General features: G+C 38.2%; 1 protein-coding gene across 3 annotated transcripts; it reads left to right on the forward strand.

Annotated features, from left to right (window-relative positions):
* Positions 1 to 1,477: 1,477 nt before the first annotated feature.
* Positions 1,478 to 24,016, forward strand: LOC308094308 (LIM/homeobox protein Lhx8-like). 3 transcript variants are annotated; one of them, XM_080440877.1, is made up of 8 exons: positions 1,478 to 1,659; positions 10,151 to 10,348; positions 10,873 to 10,994; positions 14,810 to 15,030; positions 18,725 to 18,858; positions 19,645 to 19,740; positions 21,185 to 21,356; positions 23,447 to 24,016. In XM_080440877.1, exons 1-8 carry the CDS (start codon positions 1,630 to 1,632, stop codon positions 23,527 to 23,529), a joined length of 1,056 nt encoding a protein of 351 aa, XP_080297003.1. In that variant the 5' UTR covers positions 1,478 to 1,629; the 3' UTR covers positions 23,530 to 24,016. The 3 variants fall into 3 exon arrangements, with proteins under 3 accessions (XP_080297003.1, XP_080297002.1, XP_080297004.1); XM_080440876.1 differs by having other exon boundaries at positions 23,452 to 24,016; XM_080440878.1 differs by having other exon boundaries at positions 18,749 to 18,858; positions 23,452 to 24,016.
* Positions 24,017 to 25,346: the final 1,330 nt, after the last annotated feature.

Consider the following 25,346-nt stretch of genomic DNA (forward strand, 5'->3'; position numbering starts at 1 on the left):
AGGGACATGTGTCCCATCATAGCTCTACTGTATCAGAGTGAGACATGTGTCCATCATAGCTCTACTGTATCAGAGTGAAACATGTGTCCATCATAGCTCTACTGTATCAGAGTGAGACATGTGTCCATCATAGCTCTACTGTATCAGAGTGAAACATGTGTCCCATCATAACTCTACTGTATCAGAGTGAGACATGTGTCCCATCATGGCATAGCTCTACTGTATCAGAGTGAGACATGTGTCCATCATAGCTCTACTGTATCAGAGTGAGACATGTGTCCATCATAGCTCTACTGTATCAGAGTGAGACATGTGTCCATCATAGCTCTACTGTATCAGAGTGAGACATGTGTCCATCATAGCTCTACTGTATCAGAGTGAGACATGTGTCCATCATAGCTCTACTGTATCAGAGTGAGACATGTGTCCATCATAACTCTACTGTATCAGAGTGAGACATGTGTCCATCATAGCTCTACTGTATCAGAGTGAGACATGTGTCCATCATAGCTCTACTGTATCAGAGTGAGACATGTGTCCATCATAACTCTACTGTATCAGAGTGAGACATGTGTCCATCATAGCTCTACTGTATCAGAGTGAGACATGTGTCCATCATAGCTCTACTGTATCAGAGTGAGACATGTGTCCATCATAGCTCTACTGTATCAGAGTGAGACATGTGTCCATCATAGCTCTACTGTATCAGAGTGAGACATGTGTCCCATCATAGCATAGCTCTACTGCAGCGCTACTCAACACGCGGCCCGCGGGCCGCATGCGGCCCCAAGGCAGCGTCTCGGCGGCCCTTCATGGTCAAGCATTATTGTGAAGCACAGGATAGAAATATACATTTCCGTTCAAATATATGGGTTGCTTCCTCTTTTTTCAAAAACAAACAGACATACACAGGGGCGTCAATTGGGTATGGCAAGGTAGAATAGTAACCTAATGCAGGTGTAAGACCATTGTGTTTTTATTGTGTTATAACTGTTATAAACTATGCATTATACCATAGTTTTCTATGCATTTCGGGGGTTTGACCCCCCCAAAAAATCTGCCGCACGGCTTTGCCGCGCGCCCAGGATAGGTGTCCCTTATTTCAATCTCTGGGAGTTGGCAAACCTAACCTTGCCATACCTTAGCTTTTGCTGTAACTGACGCCACTGGACATACACACAAAATAAACAGGTACAGTGAAAATAATATGATGTCAAAATGAACATTTTCTTATAACAATAATAATGTGTAGTGTTTTACAAAATCGAAAAATCCAAAATAGGACAGTCATTTTTAGCGGCCCTTTGGACTTTTGGTATTTTGCTGAGTGGCCCCTGAGCCATCTTAAGTTGAGTAGCTCTGCTCTACTGTATCAGAGTGGGCGGTGCAGCCTAGAAGGTTTGCCCCAAAAGAAGGAGGAAAAGTGCTTCTCTCTTGTTGTCAGAGAACAGAACAGACAGAGGATGGATTAGTGAGAGCTGATGATGTCAGGAGGACCGTGTGCAGTGGATATATTAACCTGACATTATATATATATATATATATATATATTTATATTAACCTGACCTTGTGGAATAAACAGACCCACACGTTTGTCTATGGAGCATCTGGTGATGTATTGGAATATAGATGATGTTCAGCTGCATCTCTCATAGCACGGTGAGTAGTGAAGTGTATCTCTCATAGCACAGTGAGTAGTGAAGTGTATCTCTCATAGCACAGTGAGTAGTGAAGTGTATCTCTCATAGCACAGTGAGTAGTGAAGTGTATCTCTCATAGCACAGTGAGTAGTGAAGTGTATCTCTCATAGCACAGTGAGTAGTGAAGTGTATCTCTCATAGCACAGTGAGTAGTGAAGTGTATCTCTCATAGCACAGTGAGTAGTGAAGTGTATCTCTCATAGCACAGTGAGTAGTGAAGTGTATCTCTCATAGCACAGTGAGTAGTGAAGTGTATCTCTCATAGCACAGTGAGTAGTGAAGTGTATCTCTCATAGCCCGGTGAGTAGTGAAGTGTATCTCTCATAGCACAGTGAGTAGTGAAGTGTATCTCTGATTAAGTGTATCTCTCATAGCATGGTGAGTAGTGAAGTGTATCTCTGATTAAGTGTGTCTCTCATAGCACAGTGAGTAGTGAAGTGTATCTCTCATAGCACAGTGAGTAGTGAAGTGTATCTCTCATAGCACAGTGAGTAGTGAAGTGTATCTCTCATAGCACAGTGAGTAGTGAAGTGTATCTCTCATAGCACAGTGAGTAGTGAAGTGTATCTCTCATAGCACAGTGAGTAGTGAAGTGTATCTCTCATAGCACAGTGAGTAGTGAAGTGTATCTCTCATAGCACGGTGAGTAGTGAAGTGTATCTCTCATAGCACAGTGAGTAGTGAAGTGTATCTCTCATAGCACAGTGAGTAGTGAAGTGTATCTCTCATAGCACGGTGAGTAGTGAAGTGTATCTCTCATAGCACAGTGAGTAGTGAAGTGTATCTCTCATAGCACAGTGAGTAGTGAAGTGTATCTCTCATAGCACAGTGAGTAGTGAAGTGTATCTCTCATAGCACAGTGAGTAGTGAAGTGTATCTCTCATAGCACGGTGAGTAGTGAAGTGTATCTCTCATAGCACAGTGAGTAGTGAAGTGTATCTCTCATAGCACAGTGAGTGAAGTGTATCTCTCATAGCACAGTGAGTAGTGAAGTGTATCTCTCATAGCACAGTGAGTAGTGAAGTGTATCTCTCATAGCATGGTGAGTAGTGAAGTGTATCTCTCATAGCATGGTGAGTAGTGAAGTGTATCTCTCATAGCACAGTGAGTAGTGAAGTGTATCTCTCATAGCACAGTGAGTAGTGAAGTGTATCTGTCATAGCATGGTGAGTAGTGAAGTGTATCTCTCATAGCACAGTGAGTAGTGAAGTGTATCTCTCATAGCACAGTGAGTAGTGAAGTGTATCTCTCATAGCATGGTGAGTAGTGAAGTGTATCTCTCATAGCACAGTGAGTAGTGAAGTGTATCTCTCATAGCACAGTGAGTAGTGAAGTGTATCTCTCATAGCATGGTGAGTAGTGAAGTGTATCTCTCATAGCACAGTGAGTAGTGAAGTGTATCTCTCATAGCACAGTGAGTAGTGAAGTGTATCTCTCATAGCACAGTGAGTAGTGAAGTGTATCTCTCATAGCACAGTGAGTAGTGAAGTGTATCTCTCATAGCACAGTGAGTAGTGAAGTGTATCTCTCATAGCACAGTGAGTAGTGAAGTGTATCTCTCATAGCACAGTGAGTAGTGAAGTGTATCTCTCATAGCATGGTGAGTAGTAAAGTGTATCTCTCATAGCACAGTGAGTAGTGAAGTGTATCTCTCATAGCACAGTGAGTAGTGAAGTGTATCTCTCATAGCATGGTGAGTAGTAAAGTGTATCTCTCATAGCACAGTGAGTAGTGAAGTGTATCTCTCATAGCACGGTGAGTAGTGAAGTGTAGATGCTTATGTTCGGCTTAATTGCTTCCTAATGTTTTTAATTATTATTTCAACCAGTTGTCAAATGTATTCATGTCATGGACCCCCAAATGAATCTGTATTTGTCCCCTAACTTCTAACCCCCATCTGAACATGTTTTGTGCCAGGGACCACTGTACCAGAGTTGTGTTTGTTTGTATGTTTAAAAAATCTTTATTTGAAAATAGCAGATCTACAAGCTCACAACGCGTCGCATCGCATGCATATGGGTTCAAGTGCTCATGTGGCCTAAGTAGTAGCTAGTAATAATAATAATAATTATAACAATAATAATAATGAAAATAATAATAATAATAATAATAAAGAAAAATAAACGCTCTGCTGACTTTAAGCCTATATTCATAAATAAATTGGCCTACAATAAGAAAATATCAAACCGTTAAAGTACATTACCAGCGATTTACCAGCGTTTTGTGATGGCCTTGACGAGCCTATATTTATTATGTTCTTCAGGCCTACAACTCTGTCACTTCATAATATTCTTGACACATGTGTGATCTTTCTCCTTCCATAACTCCAACTCAACAGCATAGAAAGGGTAAAAAAACGGTAGGTATATCTATAGGTCCTACTGGAGATTCCCAGTAATACTATATTTTCGATTTGATATTTGATATCTGTTATTTATATATATTATTAATAATGTTAATACATTATATATATTAACTGGCCTGCAGTTTGATCATTTTTAAACTAAATATAGGCCTAACTGTAGTCAGTGGTGGAAAGTAACTAATTACATTTACTCAAGTAGGCCTACTGTACTTTTTTTTTGTACTTTTACTTTACTTGAATATTTTCCAATTTTCAATACTTTTACTTCTACTCCACTACATCTCAGAGGCCAATATTGTACTTTTTATTCCACTACAATTATTTGAAAAGTTACTAGTTACTTTGCAGATATAAATTATTATTACAAAACATACACGCTTTGTGAGCTTGCAGATCTGCTATTTTCAAAAGATTGTAATACATTTTATACATATGATACCTTGTGAAATGGGACATTCTGCATAATGAATACTTTTACTTTTGGTACTTTAAGTGTATTTTGTAGGCTACTTTTACTCAAGTAAATTTTAATTACCAGACTTTTACAGTTGTAACAGAGTATTTCTGCATTGCAGTATTGATACTTTTACTTACTTAACATTGAGTACTTTTTCCACCACTGACTGTAGTTTCAGTGAAAACACTGTCAGTGATGCTTTAATTGAAAATAGCAGATCTACAAGCTCACAAGGTGGGTGCAAAACCACTGTCCTCCTGAGCTTGTAGATCTGCTATTTTCAGCATGAACGCACTGACACTGTGCACGCGCACGGTGTCGCGCATGCAGTGGTGGAAAAAGTACTCACATTTTTTACTCGAGTAAAAGTATCAATACTGCAATGTAGAAATACTCTGTTACAAGTAAAAGTCTGGAATAAAAAATTTAATTGAGTAGAAGAACAAAAGTATTGGTATCAAATGTACTTAAAGTACTAAAAGTAGAAAGTACTCATTATGCAGAATGTTTCACAAGGTATAAAGTGCATTAAAATTCCTTTGAAAATAGCAGATCTACAAGCTCCCAATACGCAACGCATTGTGAGCTTGTAGAGCTGCTATTTTGAAATGGCTGAAATGTATATAGGGCTGAAGTGGTTAATGTGTGTTTTGTAATGATAATCAGAATCTACAATTAATTTAATTTAATTTAAATAGTAACTAAAGTTTTCAAATAATTGTAGTGGAGTATAAAGTACAATATTTGCCTCTGAGATGTAGTGGAGTAGAAGTAAAAGTATTGAAAATGGGAAATACTCCAGTAAAGTCAAAAAAGAAAAATCGCAATTTAAGTACAGTACTTGAGTGAATGTACTCAGTTACTCTTCACACCACTGCAATCAGAGCTCAATCAGCCGCAGCTGGTGGCTCCGAGGTGACGTCATCGCTAGGTGAGCTCGAGCTGCAGCAAAACCATTTAGAGAAAACAAAGTTAAACATTAAGATACGTTTTAGATTAAAAGTGAATGTTTGAGGCGTTTTGTTCCTCATTTCACCGACACAGGACGAACCTTAAAGGACTTTAAGGTTGTTTTAGTTCTGGATAAAGAAGTAGTTTGTTCATTTATCCTGTTAATAGTTTAATAGAATAAATCATTCATCCAGAGAGAGAGAGAGAGAGAGAGAGAGAGCTTCGTCATGTCGTCACAACACAACAATGTTCTGACAGAACAACTAGAACTAGTAGGTGTTTTATATCATTAAACTATTATTAAACTAGTAGGTGTTTTATATCATTAAACTATTATTAAACTAGTGTTTTATATCATTAAACTATTATTAAACTAGGTGTTTTATATCATTAAACTATTATTAAACTAGGTGTTTTATATCATTAAACTATTATTAAACTAGGTGTTTTATATCATTAAACTATTATTAAACTAGGTGTTTTATATCATTAAACTATTATTAAACTAGGTGTTTTATATCATTAAACTATTATTAAACTAGGTGTTTTATATCATTAAACTATTATTAAACTATAGGTGTTTTATATCATTAAACTATTATTAAACTAGTAGGTGTTTTATATCATTAAACTATTATTAAACTAGTAGGTGTTTTATATCATTAAACTATTATTAAACTAGGTGTTTTATATCATTAAACTATTATTAAACTAGTAGGTGTTTTATATCATTAAACTATTATTAAACTAGTAGGTGTTTTATATCATTAAACTATTATTAAACTAGGTGTTTTATATCATTAAACTATTATTAAACTAGGTGTTTTATATCATTAAACTGTTAGTAAAGTAACATGTTGTTACTGGTAAAGCCTGTATGTAACATAACATACACATGTGTTTGTTTTGTCTGTTTAAGTTAGTCAACAATGAGTCATTCCTCTAAACACTAAACATCCTCCATGACAACATTTATAGTTCAGTTAGAGTTACAGGTTGTGTCTGTATGAAGGCTGTAAGGGCTTTTATTTATTTATATATATATATATATATATATATATATATATATATATATATATATATATATATATATATATATATATATATATATGGCTTTAAGTGCTAACATATAGACCAATTATTTGTTTACTAACATTGAGACTGGACACAGGTGATTGTTTCATGCAATCAATTCTCAACATATTGTTTCGCTGGTTTCAGTTCATTCAACCTCCTCTGTGATGGCTAGTGACACATGATGGGTTCATTTGGTGCCAGTATGACGTCGTCTGGGGTCTGTCGAGAGAGAGAGAGAGAGAGAGAGAGAGAGAGAGACACACATGTAAACGTGTTGATACATTTGACATGTTTGCTCATCAGGCCTTTTATTCTAACTGTCAATAACCTGTGTTTAATTGGTTTGCCTGTGTTAATGTATTTACCACAGTGTGTATGAATGTAACCAAATGGACCCTAAACGTCATTTTGTCTACGAGACCCACTTAGTTACATTTGTAATTGAGAGGGTCCACATGTGGCTAAATGTAACCAAATGGACCATTTACATTTGTACCTACTGTCACTTTCTGATAAGCACTTAGTTGGAATGTAGGAGTTGAGGCATTTTGACTGGGTTACACAGATGCATATTGTGAAAATAGCAGATCTACAAGTCTTGTGAGGTTGTAGATTTTTTTCGTCTTTCTTATATTTGAGATTTTGGCCAAATGTTTGTTTTATAGTGTAGTTTGTTGATTATAGTTTTGATGCAGTAATGGTCTTTTTTTCAATTAATTTAAATATTTTATTTTTAGGTGTTAAAAAAAGGTCTTTAAAGTCTTTAAATTGTCAAAAGTTATCTGGGGACCCCCAGCCCCCCCCCGTGCGTTATGACACAGTTGACATGAACTATAGTAACTATAGTTACATGTATTTATCTGTGAACAGTGTGTGTAGTGTGTGAACAGTGTGTGTAGCCTAATAGACCAGTGCTTCATGTCAAGGACCCCCTAATTGATATGTATTTGGCCGTGGACCCCCATCTGAAAACAATGTTGAGCCAGGGACCCCCCAGAAGAGAAAGATTTGTGTAAACCTTTTGATAAATAGCGTCTCAGTGTGTGTGACACGCTGTGAGCTCGTATAGGATAGATCTGATATTTCTGAATTAGCTAAACCCATTAAGACCTGGAACGCATCTGTGTCCATTTTTTTATTGGAGCTAAAAAGCATTATTTTACACTTTGGCTATTCAAAAATAGCAGATCTACAAGCTCGACGAGCTTGTAGATCTGCTATTTTTGAGAAATCGTGAAAATGTGTGCAAATCTTTGAATATATATATATTTCCAAGGGAACATTTGTAACTCAAATCTTTGCTTCTCGAGGGGGTCCCTGGAACAATATATTTTGAGATAGGGGTCCGCGGCCAAATACATGTACATTTTGGGGTCCTTGACATGAAAAGCTAGCTGGGGACCCCCCCTGGAACCTGGGGGGTCCCTGGACCTCATTTGGGGAACCACTGCTATAGACATGTTAACCATAGACATCCAGCGTGTGTAGCCTAGCCCATTGCTTCTTAAAGTGGGGTCCTTGGGGGGGTCCCAGGGGGTCCCCAGCAAAATTGGCTATTTAAAAAATAGCAGATATACAAGCTCATAGCTTGTAGGTCTGCTATTTTTGAAAGAATGTGTGCAAATCTTTAAATCATTTTGTTTTAAAGGCGAATATTTTGAACTCAAATCTTTGCTTCTGGGGGGGTCCCTGGCACAACGTATTTTCAGGTGGGGGTCCACGGCCAAATGCATATCATTTTGGGGGTCCTTGGCACGAAAAAGTTTGAGAACCACTGACCTAGTTCTGACTAGTGTTGATTTTGACAGCAAATTTTAATTCAGTTTTAGTCAAAGTCTTTTGAATCAACTTCCACGTAGTTTGAGTCATATTTTAGTCATTCTGAAATGTTATAGTTTTTGTCTAGTTTTAGTCGACTAAATATAAGATTATAGTCGACTAAAATGTATTTCGGCAGAGTGCCTTGATGGCGTCGCAATGGCTGATTTACACTTATATGCTGAAAACAGCAGATCTACAAGCTCACAATGCGTCGCTGTAGATCTGCTGTTTTCAGAGCGCAACACCAGAGGGCAACCAAACATAAAATGACTTGTCTTTTAGTTCTACTGGATCTCTTCTCCACTAGATCCTCACTAACATTTTAGTCTAGTTTTTATTTGTTGACGAAATGGTCTATATATTTAGTCTTAGTTTCAGTCATCATAGCTTAGTTTATATTTGGTTTTTATTTGGTTTTTATTTGGTTTTTATTTGGTTTTTATTTAGTTTTTATTTAGTTTTCTTCAGTGGAAAAGGTAGTCGACCAACATTTTTCGTCAAAGTTTTAGTCAACGAAATCAACACTGGTTCTAACTGTAGTTGTGTTCACAGGGTTCCTCCTGGCCTGAGGAGAACATCTTCTAACTGTAGTTGTGTTCACAGGGTTCCTCTGGGCCTGAGGAGGACATCTTCTAACTGTAGTTGTGTTCACAGGGTTCCTCCTGGCCTGAGGAGAACATCTTCTAACTGTAGTTGTGTTCACAGGGTTCCTCTGGGCCTGAGGAGGACATCTTCTAACTGTAGTTGTGTTCACATGCAGGGTTCCTCCTGGCCTGAGGAGAACATCTTCTAACTGTAGTTGTGTTCACATGGTTCCTCCTGGCCTGAGGAGGACATCTTCTAACTGTAGTTGTGTTCACAGGGTTCCTCTGGGCCTGAGGAGAACATCTTCTAACTGTAGTTGTGTTCACAGGGTTCCTCTGGGCCTGAGGAGAACATCTTCTAACTGTAGTTGTGTTCACAGGGTTCCTCCTGGCCTGAGGAGAACATCTTCTAACTGTAGTTGTGTTCACATGGTTCCTCCTGGCCTGAGGAGAACATCTTCTAACTGTAGTTGTGTTCACATGGTTCCTCCTGGCCTGAGGAGAACATCTTCTAACTGTAGTTGTGTTCACAGGGTTCCTCTGGGCCTGAGGAGAACATCTTCTAACTGTAGTTGTGTTCACAGGGTTCCTCTGGGCCTGAGGAGGACATCTTCTAACTGTAGTTGTGTTCACAGGGTTCCTCTGGGCCTGAGGAGACATCTTCTAACTGTAGTTGTGTTCACAGGGTTCCTCCTGGCCTGAGGAGGACATCTTCTAACTGTAGTTGTGTTCACAGGGTTCCTCTGGGCCTGAGGAGAACATCTTCTAACTGTAGTTGTGTTCACAGGGTTCCTCTGGGCCTGAGGAGGACATCTTCTAACTGTAGTTGTGTTCACAGGGTTCCTCCTGGCCTGAGGAGGACATCTTCTAACTGTAGTTGTGTTCACAGGGTTCCTCTGGGCCTGAGGAGGACATCTTCTAACTGTAGTTGTGTTCACAGGGTTCCTCTTGGCCTGAGGAGAACATCTTCTAACTGTAGTTGTGTTCACAGGGTTCCTCTGGGCCTGAGGAGGACATCTTCTAACTGTAGTTGTGTTCACAGGGTTCCTCTGGGCCTGAGGAGGACATCTTCTAACTGTAGTTGTGTTCACAGGGTTCCTCTTGGCCTGAGGAGAACATCTTCTAACTGTAGTTGTGTTCACAGGGTTCCTCTGGGCCTGAGGAGGACATCTTCTAACTGTAGTTGTGTTCACAGGGTTCCTCCGGGCCTGAGGAGGACATCTTCGATGAGGACGGCTGCTACTCTCCCACCTCCTCGGTGTCCTCCTGCGTGTCCTCCTCCTCGGCCACCGTCCTCCTCCCCACCGTGACCTCCTCCTCCTCACACACAGCAGGGGGGAAGATCCTCTGCACCTCCTGCAACCAGGAGATCTCTGACAGATACCTCCTCCAGGTCAGTAGAACTGTCAGACTGTCCTGTACCGTTAAGTTTAGTTCTGCATTAACCCTTTAAGACCGGGAACGCATCTGTGTTTCATTTTTAGATTTATTTGGCTTTTAAAAAATAGCAGATCTACCAGCTCATAGATCTGCTATTTTTTGAACAATCGTGTAAAAGTTGTAAGCTTGTAGCTTGTAAGCTTTTAGATCTGCTATTTCTGCTTTTTTAAATATTTGAAAATGTATGAAGAATGTTCAACTTGGAAACGATTATGCAAAAATAATTGCGACCATCTCAAATAACTGCGTTACACGATTATGTAATAATTTTGACAGGCCTATCACTCACTCACTCACACACACACACACACACTCACGCACGCACGCACGCACGCACGCACGCACGCACGCACGCACGCACGCACGCACGCACGCACGCACGCACGCACGCACGCACGCACGCACGCACGCACGCACGCACGCACGCACGCACACACACACACACACACACCGCCTAATCTTTGCTTCATTCTTCAGGTCAACAACTACTGCTGGCATGTGCGCTGTCTCTCCTGCAGCGTGTGTCAGACCTCACTGGGCCGACATGTGAGCTGCTACATCAAAGAGCAACAGGTTTTCTGCAAACTGGACTACTTCAGGTACAAACACATTGATTCTGGACTACTTCAGGTACAAACACATGTATTCTGGACTACTTCAGGTACAAACACATGTATTCTGGACTACTTCAGGTACAAACACATGTATTCTGGACTACTTCAGGTACAAACACATGTATTCTGGACTACTTCAGGTACAAACACATGTATTCTGGACTACTTCAGATACAAACACATTGATTCTGGACTACTTCAGGTACAAACACTTTGATTCTGGACTACTTCAGGTACAAACACATTGATTCTGGACTACTTCAGGTACAAACACATTGATTCTGGACTACTTCAGGTACAAACACATGTATTCTGGACTACTTCAGGTACAAACATTGATTCTGAACTACTTCAGGTACAACACATGTATTCTGGACTACTTCAGGTACAAACATTGATTCTGGACTACTTCAGGTACAAACACATTGATTCTGGACTACTTCAGGTACAAACACATTGACTCTGGACTACTTCAGGTGCAAACACATTTATTCTGGACTACTTCAGGTACAAACACATGGACTCTGGACTACTTCAGGTACAAACATTGATTCTGGACTACTTCAGGTACAAACACATTGATTCTGGACTACTTCAGGTACAAACACATGTATTCTGGACTACTTCAGGTACAAACACATGTATTCTGGACTACTTCAGGTACAAACACATGTATTCTGGACTACTTCAGGTACAAACACATTGATTCTGGACTACTTCAGATACAAACACATTGATTCTGGACTACTTCAGGTACAAACACTTTGATTCTGGACTACTTCAGGTACAAACACATTGATTCTGGACTACTTCAGGTACAAACACATTGATTCTGGACTACTTCAGGTACAAACACATGTATTCTGGACTACTTCAGGTACAACACATGTATTCTGGACTACTTCAGGTACAAACATTGATTCTGGACTACTTCAGGTACAAACACATTGATTCTGGACTACTTCAGATACAAACACATTGATTCTGGACTACTTCAGGTACAACACATGTGTTCTGGACTACTTCAGGTACAAACACATTGATTCTGGACTACTTCAGGTACAAACACATTGACTCTGGACTACTTCAGGTACAAACACATGTATTCTGGACTACTTCAGGTACAAACACATGGACTCTGGACTACTTCAGGTACAAACATTGATTCTGGACTACTTCAGGTACAACACATGTATTCTGGACTACTTCAGGTACAAACACTTTGATTCTGGACTACTTCAGGTACAAACACATGTATTCTGGACTACTTCAGGTACAAACACATTGATTCTGGACTACTTCAGGTACAAACACTTTGATTCTGGACTACTTCAGGTACAAAAACTTTGATTCTGGACTACTTCAGGTACAAACACATGTATTCTGGACTACTTCAGGTACAAACACATTGATTCTGGACTACTTCAGGTACAAACACTTTGATTCTGGACTACTTCAGGTACAAACACATTGATTCTGGACTACTTCAGGTACAAACACATGTATTCTGGACTACCTCAGGTACAAACACATTGATTCTGGACTACTTCAGGTACAAACACATGTATTCTGGACTACTTCAGGTACAAACACATTGATTCTGGACTACTTCAGGTACAAACACATTGATTCTGGACTACTTCAGGTACAAACACATGGATTCTGGACTACTTCAGGTACAAACACTTTGATTCTGGACTACTTCAGGTACAAACACATTGATTCTGGACTACTTCAGGTACAAACACTTTGATTCTGGACTACTTCAGGTACAAACACATGTATTCTGGACTACTTCAGGTACAAACACTTTGATTCTGAGGTACAAACACATGTATTCTGGACTACTTCAGGTACAAACACATTGATTCTGGACTACTTCAGGTACAAACACTTTGATTCTGGACTACTTCAGGTACAAACATTTATTCTGGACTACTTCAGGTACAAACATTTATTCTGGACTACTTCAGGTACAAACACATTGATTCTGGACTACTTCAGGTACAAACACTTTGATTCTGGACTACTTCAGGTACAAACACATTGATTCTGGACTACTTCAGGTACAAACACATTGATTCTGGACTACTTCAGGTACAAACACTTTGATTCTGGACTACTTCAGGTACAAACACATTGATTCTGGACTACTTCAGGTACAAACACATTGATTCTGGACTACTTCAGGTACAAACACTTTGATTCTGGACTACTTCAGGTACAAACACATTGATTCTGGACTACTTCAGGTACAAACACATTGATTCTGGACTACTTCAGGTACAAACACTTTGATTCTGGACTACTTCAGGTACAAACATTTATTCTGGACTACTTCAGGTACAAACACATTTATTACATACACTGGAAAAAGCAGAGGAATCATCCTTTCAAAGGGATAGTTCACCCATAGCACCTTTCATACATAAATGCAGCTCAAAGTGCTTTACAGGGTGAAATACATAAAATAAAATAAAGCGAAAGTGCTTTACAGAAAAAGCGACACAAAGCAGAGAAAAAACATCAAAGCAGTTTAACAATGGCATATAAAAAAGGCAGGAAATAATAGCAGTGGTATTAAAATAATGGCGAAAGCAGAAGGCAGTGAATCAAGCAAACAGCGAAGACATAAACAGCAACATAGCGACATAGGAAAAAGATCAACTAAAAGCAAGAGTGAAGAAGTAAGTCTTGAGCTGTGCTTTAAAGCTATCCACAGAGATAGAGATTAAAGCTATCCACAGAGATAGAGATTAAAGCTATCCACAGAGATAGAGATTAAAGCTATCCACAGAGATAGAGATTAAAGCTATCCACAGAGATAGAGATCAAAGCTATCCACAGAGATAGAGATTAAAGCTATCCACAGAGATAGAGATTAAAGCTATCCACAGAGATAGAGATTAAAGCTATCCACAGAGATATGATTCTTTTGGGGGGTCGAGAAGCACTGAACTAGACTATACTTTGTTACAGCAGCCAGCATAACGTTTGTAACTAAGTATATTTTGATGCCAGGTACTTTTACTGATTACTGAATACAGGGATTTTACAGGCATTTTTGCATTGCGGTATTGCTACTTTTACTTAACCCTTTAAGACCGGGAACGCATCTGTGTCATTTTATGATTTCTTTGGCTATATAAAAATAGCAGATCTACAAGCTCATAGCGCGGCACTGTGCCGCACTATGAGCTTGTAGATCTGCTATTTTTTGGAAAAAAACTGAAAATGTGTGCAAATCTTTTATATACATTTTTAACTCAAATCTTTGCTTCTGGGGGTCCCTGGAACAAAATATGTTTAGATGGGAGGGGGTCCGCGGTCAAATCCATATTATTTTGGGGGTCCTTGACATTAAAAAAGTTTGAAAACCATTCATTATATAGCAACATAAAACCTACCCAAATAAATACCTACCCCTAGGATTATGATGAGAGAGGAAAAAATAAAATAAAAAATAAACTTTAGGGAAAAAAAGAATAGAAAAAAGATTTAGAAGAAATTTGTAAAATCCCCAGAAGCAAAGATTTGAGTTAAAAACTTTTGCTTTAAAAAAGTGTATATATATATTCAAATTAAAGATTTGCAGACATTTTCACGATTTCAGAAAAAAAAAACTACAAGCTCACTCGGTGCCGCGCTATGAGCTTGCAGATCTGCTTTTTTTGAATTTTGAAGAAATCTTAAGATGACACATGCGTTCCCTTCCTGGCCTTAAAGGGTTAATAATAATAAAAAAAAGAGCTCCGAGTACATCTTCCTGTTCTCCGCTCTCCTCTCTCTCGCTCCTTCAGGAGGTACGGGACCCGCTGTGCGCGCTGCGGTCGCAACATCCGCTCCAGTGACTGGGTGCGGCGTGCGCGTGGCAGCACCTTCCACCTGGCCTGCTTCTCCTGCTCCTCCTGCAAGCGCCAGCTGGCCACCGGAGAGGAGTTTGGACTGATGGACGACAAGGTGTTCTGTCGAGGTCACTACGACAACATGATGGACAATATCAAACGCACCCAGGACAGCAGTAAGTCAACTATATGTATATATATATATAATATAATACTATAATAATATATACCCTAACCCCAGGACAGCAGTAAGTCAACTATATGTATATATATATATATATATATATATATATATATATATATATATATAATACTATAATAATATATACCCTAACCCCAGGACAGCAGTAAGTCAACTATATGTATATATATATATATATATATATATATATATATATATATATATATATATATATATATATATATATATATATATATATATAATACTATAATAATATATACCCTAACCCCAGGACAGCAGTAAGTCAACTATATGTATATATATATATATATAATACTATAATAATATATACCCTAACCCCAGGACAGCAGTAAGTCAACTATATGTATATATATATATATATATAATACTATAATAATATATACCCTAACCCCAGGACAGCAGTAAGTCAACTATATGTATATATATATATATATATATATATATAATACTATAATAATATATACCCTAACCCCAGGACAGCAGTAAGTCAACTATATGTATATATATATATAATATAATGTTATAATAATATATACCCTAACCCCAGGACAGCAGTAAGTCAACTATATGTATGTATATATATATATATACATATGTTATAATAATATATACCCTAACCCCAGGACAGCAGTAAGTCAACTATATGTATATATATATATAATATAATACTATAATAATATATACCCTAACCCCAGGACAGCAGTAAGTCAACTATATGTATATATATATATATAATGTTATAATAATATATACCCTAACCCCAGGACAGCAGTAAGTCAACTATATGTATATATATATATATATATATATAATACTATAATAATATATACCCTAACCCCAGGACAGCAGTAAGTCAACTATATGTATATATATATATATATAATGTTATAATAATATATACCCTAACCCCAGGACAGCAGTAAGTCAACTATATGTATATATATATATATATATATATATAATACTATAATAATATATACCCTAACTCCAGGACAGCAGTAAGTCAACTATATGTATATATATATATATAATGTTATAATAATATATACCCTAACCCCAGGACAGCAGTAAGTCAACTATATGTATATATATATATATATAATACTATAATAATATATACCCTAACTCCAGGACAGCAGTAAGTCAACTATATGTATATATATATATATAATGTTATAATAATATATACCCTAACCCCAGGACAGCAGTAAGTCAACTATATGTATATATATATATATATAATACTATAATAATATATACCCTAACTCCAGGACAGCAGTAAGTCAACTATATGTATATATATATATATATAATACTATAATAATATATACCCTAACTCCAGGACAGCAGTAAGTCAACTATATGTATATATATATATATATATAATACTATAATAATATATACCCTAACCCCAGGACAGCAGTAAGTCAACTATATGTATATATATATATATATATATATATATAATACTATAATAATATATACCCTAACCCCAGGACAGCAGTAAGTCAACTATATGTATATATATATATAATATAATGTTATAATAATATATACCCTAACCCCAGGACAGCAGTAAGTCAACTATATGTATGTATATATATATATATATACATATGTTATAATAATATATACCCTAACCCCAGGACAGCAGTAAGTCAACTATATGTATATATATATATAATATAATACTATAATAATATATACCCTAACCCCAGGACAGCAGTAAGTCAACTATATGTATATATATATATATAATGTTATAATAATATATACCCTAACCCCAGGACAGCAGTAAGTCAACTATATGTATATATATATATATATATATATAATACTATAATAATATATACCCTAACCCCAGGACAGCAGTAAGTCAACTATATGTATATATATATATATATAATGTTATAATAATATATACCCTAACCCCAGGACAGCAGTAAGTCAACTATATGTATATATATATATATATATATATATAATACTATAATAATATATACCCTAACTCCAGGACAGCAGTAAGTCAACTATATGTATATATATATATATAATGTTATAATAATATATACCCTAACCCCAGGACAGCAGTAAGTCAACTATATGTATATATATATATATATAATACTATAATAATATATACCCTAACTCCAGGACAGCAGTAAGTCAACTATATGTATATATATATATATAATGTTATAATAATATATACCCTAACCCCAGGACAGCAGTAAGTCAACTATATGTATATATATATATATATAATACTATAATAATATATACCCTAACTCCAGGACAGCAGTAAGTCAACTATATGTATATATATATATATATAATACTATAATAATATATACCCTAACTCCAGGACAGCAGTAAGTCAACAACAATATGCATGGAGTTGGTTAGATGGCGATATATAATAGCAGATCATCTTAACACAGTTACGGGTCCGTTTAGTTCGTTTTAAAGGGATAAATGAAACATTTTACTGTATAATACTGATGCATGTGTGTCTGCGAATTACAATTGACAATTCCATTTTTTTGGTCCAGTCTTCTGCATTGGGCCTTATTTTTAAGCATTTTGCAAATCAACGAGTAGCCTCGATCTCCAGGCTTTTATTGTTTAGTTTTGCTAAAAAATAAAAGCCTGGCCCAGCCCGTCGGTGTACTCGGTATGAGGAAGTGTTTCACTTCCCAACCAACCAGAGTGCAGTGGGCGTCGCTCGTAATGTTGTGTTAACGGGGCGGGGGTTGACGGACAGATCGGTGAACCAATGGGATCAGGCGCAGTCTCTCGCCGGCTCTATACACGAAATCAGGAGCGTTGGGGCAGTCTAATCAACGAGTAATGCTATCTATAGGACATAGTACAGTAGTACATAGTATAGGACATAGGACATAGTACTCACGGTGGCACAGAGGGCACTGTGGCGCTGTCGGTAGCGCTGTCGCCTCACAGCTAGAAGGTCCTGGGTTCGATTCCCGCAGGGGACGCTGGGGGCGCTCGGGGCGTGTTCTCTCCTCCGCGTCATCAGTGCCCATACCCTAGGTGGGGTTGGTGAAAGGGCCTTTCTGTGTGGAGTTTGCATGTTCTCCCCGTGTCTCCCAGGGTAGTTAATACCCTCACAAAAACATGCAGTAATCCTGGTCACTATACTGCCTCCCCCATGACAGCCGGGGCGCCTGATGGAGGGGAAAGGAACTGGTTGGAATAACGTGTTCCTTCCACGCGCTACGTCCTACCAGGGAAACTCCCCCCTGTCGTCAGGTGACAAGAAGGTCAGTTGGCTCTCATGCATTGAAGGAGGCATGAGCTCGGCCCTGGGCTCCCTAGGCTGGCGGGGGGAGTGTAGCTCCCAGGATCACTTAGATAATTGGCACGGGTGATAAAGGGTTACCAAAAAAGTGGGATAACTTTTTTTTAATAGAAGTACATACATAGTATGCAAGAATATTAACCCCATATTGAGTTTGATTTCAGTGTCTTTCAAATGCGATGGGTGAATTGTTAGCATGCCGTCTTAAGGTTAAGTCTCCCAATTGTAATTCCAGCTGGAGCCATATGTTGCATGTCTTACACCTCTCACTCATCTCGGCTCCTGTCTCTTTCCTGTCAAAAAAAACAAAACGGCAAAACAACAAAAGGGAAACCCTCTTGTGATCTTTCAGAGAGAGCCCGAGATGAAGACATAGCGCCATCTGGTGGACAGCATGGTGCCAGCACCATATCCAGGCCTGCCAAGAGGGCCAGAACCAGCTTCACCGTGGACCAGTTACAGGTACAGTGTTGGGCTCAAGCCCAACTCTTCATGCACTCGTTACTGATCCCTTAAAACTCATAACATTGGTAATTGCATCCTTTCTGCTCAATATTCAGAATTTGCATGAGCAAATTAAATTGCTATTCTCTGCTATTCTCTTCTGCAACCACTGTAACATCCTCCTCAGCTCTGTTGATTTTGTCCACTAAAACTATGACGAAAAATGTTCGTCGACTACCTTTTTACACTGACGAAAACTAGATAAAAACTAATGAAGTAATGAAGCTGTATGACTAAAACTATGACTCAATATATTGACAATTTCCTCAACAAATAAAAACCAGACTAAGATGTTATAGGGAGGGACTAGTGGAGAAGAGATCCAACTAGGGTGTTGTGCTCTGAAAATAGCAGATCTACAAGCTCACAACGCGTCACAGCGGAGCTTGTAGATTGCTATTTTCAGCATGCAACCAAGTGTAAAATCAGCCATTAAGACGCCATCAAGGCACCGACAACACACATTATAGTCGACTAAAATCTGATGATATTTAGTCGACTAAAACTAGACAAAAACTAAAACATTTCAGAATGACTAAAATATGACTAAAACTAAATAGAATTTTATTCAAAAGACTATGACTAAAACTAATAAAAATGTGCTGTCAAAATCAACACTGACTGGGTCCAAATAATTCTGTGCCCCCTCCTCCCCCCCCTTCCCCCCATCCCCCCCCTCCCCCCATCCCCCCCCCTCCTCCCCCTCCTCCCCCTCCTCCCCCCTTCCCCCCCATCACCCTCCAGGTCATGCAGACACAGTTCTCAAAGGACAACAACCCAGACGCTCAGACTCTGCAGAAACTAGCAGAGAGGACGGGCCTCAGCCGCAGAGTCATCCAGGTAGACCACCTACAGTACCTACAGTAGGAGAAGCAGTGGTGGAAAGTCATTAAGTACATTTACTCAAGTACTGTACAATTTTGAGGTATTTTTTTACTTTACTGGAGTATTTCCAATTTTCCGTACTCGGAGGCAAATAATATACTTTTACTCCACTACAATTATTAGAAAATGTAGTTACTAGTTACTTTTTTTCCCTTATTGTCTCCGCCAGGCCGAAAGGCATGGCGAGAGAGTATGTTTTACCCCCTGTCCGTCCGTCCGCGTGTTAGCAGCTAATCTCCGGCACCGTTGGCCCGGTCGCTGTGAAACTGTGCACACACACTCCCTGGATTCCAATTCAGAACCTCTGCCCTTTTTCACATGGGCCTGTTATAGCGCCACCTGGAGGCCGATTTGTGCAAAACTCATTTTTTTAATATTACTCCTACAGATTTTATCCAAACGTCATGCAAATCGGTACACAGTATCTCTATAGTCATGTGATCAACACGGATCTGTCCGATTTCCCATATTCCATCCTCATTGGCTAAGGTTGGCTTCCAAAATTTGCGGGATTGGTCCGTTTTAAACAAAATGCCTCAAATCATGAACGCAGCTTGCGATTTCCATGAAATTTCACAAACACATTCCCACTAGGCCAAGGAAGAAATGCCACCCTTTTCACATTGGCCTGTTATAGCGCCACCAGCAGGTCTAATTTAGCAAAACACATTTTTGGAACAAAATGCCTCAAATCATGAATGCAGTGTCTGATTGCCGTGAACGACCTAAGAATAAATGGCACCCTTTTCACATTGGCCTATTATAGCGCCACCAGGAGGCCACAATAACGTACCTGACCTGGCGGAGACCTGTGCTCGTTTTGTATTATCGCAAACTACCAACTACTTCAGCCCTATATATATGTCGGTCATTTGAAAATAGCCGATCTACAAGCTCACAATGCGTCGCATCGAGCTTGTAGATCTGCTATTTTCAAAAGATTTTTTACATTTTTAACTTGTGAAATGGGACATTGTGCATAATGAGTACATTTACTTTTGGTACTTTAAGTACATTTTGATACCAATACTTTTGTACTTTTACTCAAGTACATTTTGAATTCCGGACTTTTACTTGTAACAGAGTATTTCTATATTGCAGTATTGATACTTTTTCTTAAGTAAAACATTTGAGTACTTTCTCCACCACTGATGATAAGGCAGTGTCTGCTGCTGTTCATTCATTTATAAATCTACATAAATCTACATGAGATAAACAGGAACGTATCAACATCAACCACCGCTCTGTGCTTCTCTAACCCTCTGTTTCTATAACCCTCTGTTTCTCTAACCCTCTGTTTCTCTAACCCTCTGTTTCTCTAACCCTCTGTTTCTCAAACCCTCTGTTTCTATAACCCTCTGTTTCTATAACCCTCTGTTTCTCTAACCCTCTCCTCCAGGTTTGGTTCCAGAACTGTCGAGCTCGTCAGAAAAAACACACACATCCTGTATCCTGTACGGTGATGACATCACTTCCTGCTGGCCAACTGGCGGCACCTTTGATAGAGGACCTGCATTACACTACGTTTGTTCCTGATACAACCCTTCTGACCACTCTGACTTACATGGATGGTAAGACACACACACACACACACACACACACACACACACACACACACTCTCAAAACCTGTGTGTTTTGATTTTTTTCTCATCCAACTTCTGCCGCAAAGCCATGCCTCTCTAGGACCCAACATGGTGACACGGACGTTTCCGTCATTTGATTGGCTGATCCCAGATCCCAGACCTAATCTAAGGAGCAATGCTTAGCACAAAGACTAAACTATTCCACATACAGCATTAAGACTAAACTATTCCACATACAACATTAAGACTAAACTATTCCACATACAACATTAAGACTAAACTATTCCACATACAGCATTAAGACTAAACTATTCCACATACAACATTAAGACTATTCCACATACAACATTAAGACTAAACTATTCCACATACAACATTAAGACTAAACTATTCCACATACAACATTAAGACTAAACTATTCCACATACAGCATTAAGACTAAACTATTCCACATACAACATTAAGACTAAACTATTCCACATACAACATTAAGACTAAACTATTCCACATACTATTTTTTTTTAAGTCATGAAAATGTGTTAAAATCTTTGAATATATCTATTTTTTAAAGTGACCATTTGTAACTCAAATCTTTGCTTCTGGGGGATTCTACAAATGTCTTCTAAATCCTAACAGTTTTTTGAAAGAATTATGTTATAATATCAGTGGTTCCGAAACCTTTTCATGTCAAGGACCCCCGAATTGATGTATTTGGCCGTGGACCCCCATCTCAAAATGTTTTGGACCAGGGACCCGGTTTCCATGGGTGGCGTGGCCATTGCAGAAGTTAGTTGTAGAAAAAATATGCATACTGATCATGTTCAAAGGAGAAGCCCCCCCCCCCCTTAAGGTTCTTTATTGTTGCATGTTGTGCTCAGGTACATAAGCATGTTGTGCTCAGGTACATTAGAGTAAAATGTGTTTTTACTTCCTTCAGTCAATGTTGCAGCATAGGTTATTATAAAAGTAAAGGGGGGAAAAGAGAGAAAAAAACGGCGAACAAATTGTCCAGTAATTGTAACTAATAGGATAATATAAATGTATGTACAATGTATGTATATGCTTGGCATAATTATTATATACACCATCAGCATTTATCAGTGAGCTGCTGCCACAGTACCTTAAAGGACGACTTCACTCATTTTCAACCCATGTTCATATAATTGGTCCTCACTAATGCTCATGATAAAACGGTACTATTTGTTTCTACTCCGTCTGTGTCTTATAGGAGGGCTGTGGACACTTCAGAAACCTGCCTACCAGTGACATCATTGTAGGCAGGATTTTATTTTTCTTTATCAACGCGAGAACAATGGCTTCCATTATAGCATCCATTATAGCATGCTAACTGTCCAGGAATAGAAAGCCTGCAGTTTCTATTAGCTTGGATTCCCCATCGATGATGTCACTGGTAGACGGGTTTCTGAACTGTCCACAGCGCGAGTAGACAGAAATGCTAACATATTATCAGTGGTGTAAAGTAACTAAGTACATTTACTTAAGTACTGTACTTAAGTACAATTTTGAGATATTTGTACTTTACTTGAGTATTTCCAATTCCAAATACTTTTACTTCTACTCCACTACACCTCAGAGGCAAATATTGTACTTTTACTCCACTACAATTATTTGAAAACTTTAGTTACTTTGCAGATATAAATTATTACATTATAAAACATACATTAACCACTTTAGCCCTGTTTTATACATAGGCTATTTGAAAATAGCAGATCTACAAGCTCACAACGCGTCGCATCTTGTAGATCTGCTATTTTCAAACATTTTAGTACTTTTACTGTTGGCACTTTAAGTACATTTTGATACCAATACTTTTGTACTTTTACTCAAGTACATTTTGAATTCTGGACTTTTACTTGTAACAGAGTATTTTTATATTGCATTATTGGTACTTTTACTTAAGTAAAGAATTTGAGTACTTTTTCCACCACTGCTGATATTATAATGAGCATTAGTGAGGACCAGTTATATGAAGACGGGTTGAACGTTGGTGAAGTCGTCCTTTAACAGTTCTCTTCATATTCACTAGATTTTAAAACTTGTATTTCTCTTCCTCCAGTCCAGTCCTCCAACGGAAACCCACTGCTGCTCCAGCCAATCATGGCCAATCCCATGACACACCTGCCAGTCAGCCACGCCTGAGCCGCGCCCACTTTTGAAGACGATTCCGAGAGGTTTTTCAGCAGCCGGTGGCGTCGCACTGAACCTCAACACGCCTACAAGTTTTGATCAACATTATGAACGCTGTCACAAAGCGGTTTGAATTTGTTCAGGTTTACAAAAAAATACTTTTTCATCAGCTAATATACATACACTGCCCCCTTGTGGCTGTGTGCGGGCATTACAAACAATTCCATTTCTTAAAAAGATGTACTGAAGAGAAGCAGTATGTGTTAAGTTAAATATACATTGAGTGTATAAAAAGTTATATTTTTGTTACTGTTGTATCCATTATTGGTTATAAATGTCCTGGCATTTAATTTATTTGAAATGTATGACGAGGCACCTTGTGGCAACATGACGACGAACATGTTTATTTACACGGTTGAGTTGGATGTTAAGCAATGTTAACCCATTAGGACCTGGAACGCATCTGTGTCACTTTAGATTTCCTTGGGCTATTCCAAAAAAGCAGATCTACAAGCTCATAGCGCGGCACCGAGTGCCGCGCTATGAGCTTGTAGATCTGCTTTTTTTGAAAAATCTTGATTTTTTAGTTTTTTTCCAAAAACAGTTAGGATTTAGAAAACCTTTTTAAGAATGGCCTCGGGTCTTAATGGGTCTTAATGGGTCTTAATGGGTTGGGCTTAACATCTAACTCTGCTTCCGCCCGGCGTTTTTCGTACCTTTTATGTGATATGATATCCTAGGACGATTGTTACAGGAGAAAACATTCATAACTCCACCCCAGTCCCACCTCAGCTAAACATCTGAGCCTATGGGAGCTTTTTTTCCTTCTTGAGATCTATGTATTTTAATAGGCTTTTTTTTAAAAAGCTATTAAAATACGTGACCTAGCAGTAGTCCCAGAGGCTCTGAGGTTTAGATGCGGTCGACTGGGGATGGAGTTATGATTTTTTTCCTACCGTACCACTCCTAGGATATCATAATATCATTATAAAAGGTAAGAAAATTATTCTCCTTTAAAAGGCTCAAATTAGATTTATTTTGTTTTATTTACACAGCAACAGATTAGTTTTTGTATTAAACCTGAAAGCCCAGATAGAGGCTCATTACATGTGTAACCAGTAATAAATTATTGAAATCTTTGCATCATAAAAATCCAGTCTTTGTTTCACCTCTGACCTTCTTGGACCATTTAATTCATTCAGACCAGGAACGCATCTGTGTCATTTTTAGATTTCTTTAGCTATTTCAAAAATAGCAGATCTACAAGCTCAGAGCTTGTAGATCTGCTATTTTAGAAAAATCTTGAAACTTTTTGCTAATCTTGGAATATATATTTTTTTAAAGGACGACTTCACCCTTTTTCAACCTATCTTCATATAATAGGTCCTTCACTAATACTCATGATAAAATGGTACCTTTTTTTTCTACTCGTAGGAGGGCTGTGGAAATCCCGTCTACCAGTGACATCATTGATAGGCAGGATTTATTTTTTCCAACAAGATTTAAATTTTCTTATTTAGATTTGTATTAACGTGACAACAATGGCTTCTGTTATTGCATCGCAACTTTCCAGGAATAGAAAGCCTGCAGTTTCTATTAGCTTGGATTCCCCATCGATGATGTCACTGGTAGACGGGTTTCTGAACCGTCCACAGCCCTCGTTTTGAGCTTGTAGATCGGATATTTTTTAATTGGAATCCCGATTTTTTTTCTTGCTATTTTTTATTTGGAATCCTGAAAAGTCCATTTTGTATTTAATTTCAAAAGCATGTAGTTATACTTATGTTAACTTTATGAATTTAACTACAAATATATTAGACATAAACAAG

The sequence above is a fragment of the Gymnoscopelus braueri genome (assembly GCF_963280865.1).
Source record: "Gymnoscopelus braueri genome assembly, chromosome: 10".
In the NCBI taxonomy this organism is placed as follows: domain Eukaryota; kingdom Metazoa; phylum Chordata; class Actinopteri; order Myctophiformes; family Myctophidae; genus Gymnoscopelus; species Gymnoscopelus braueri.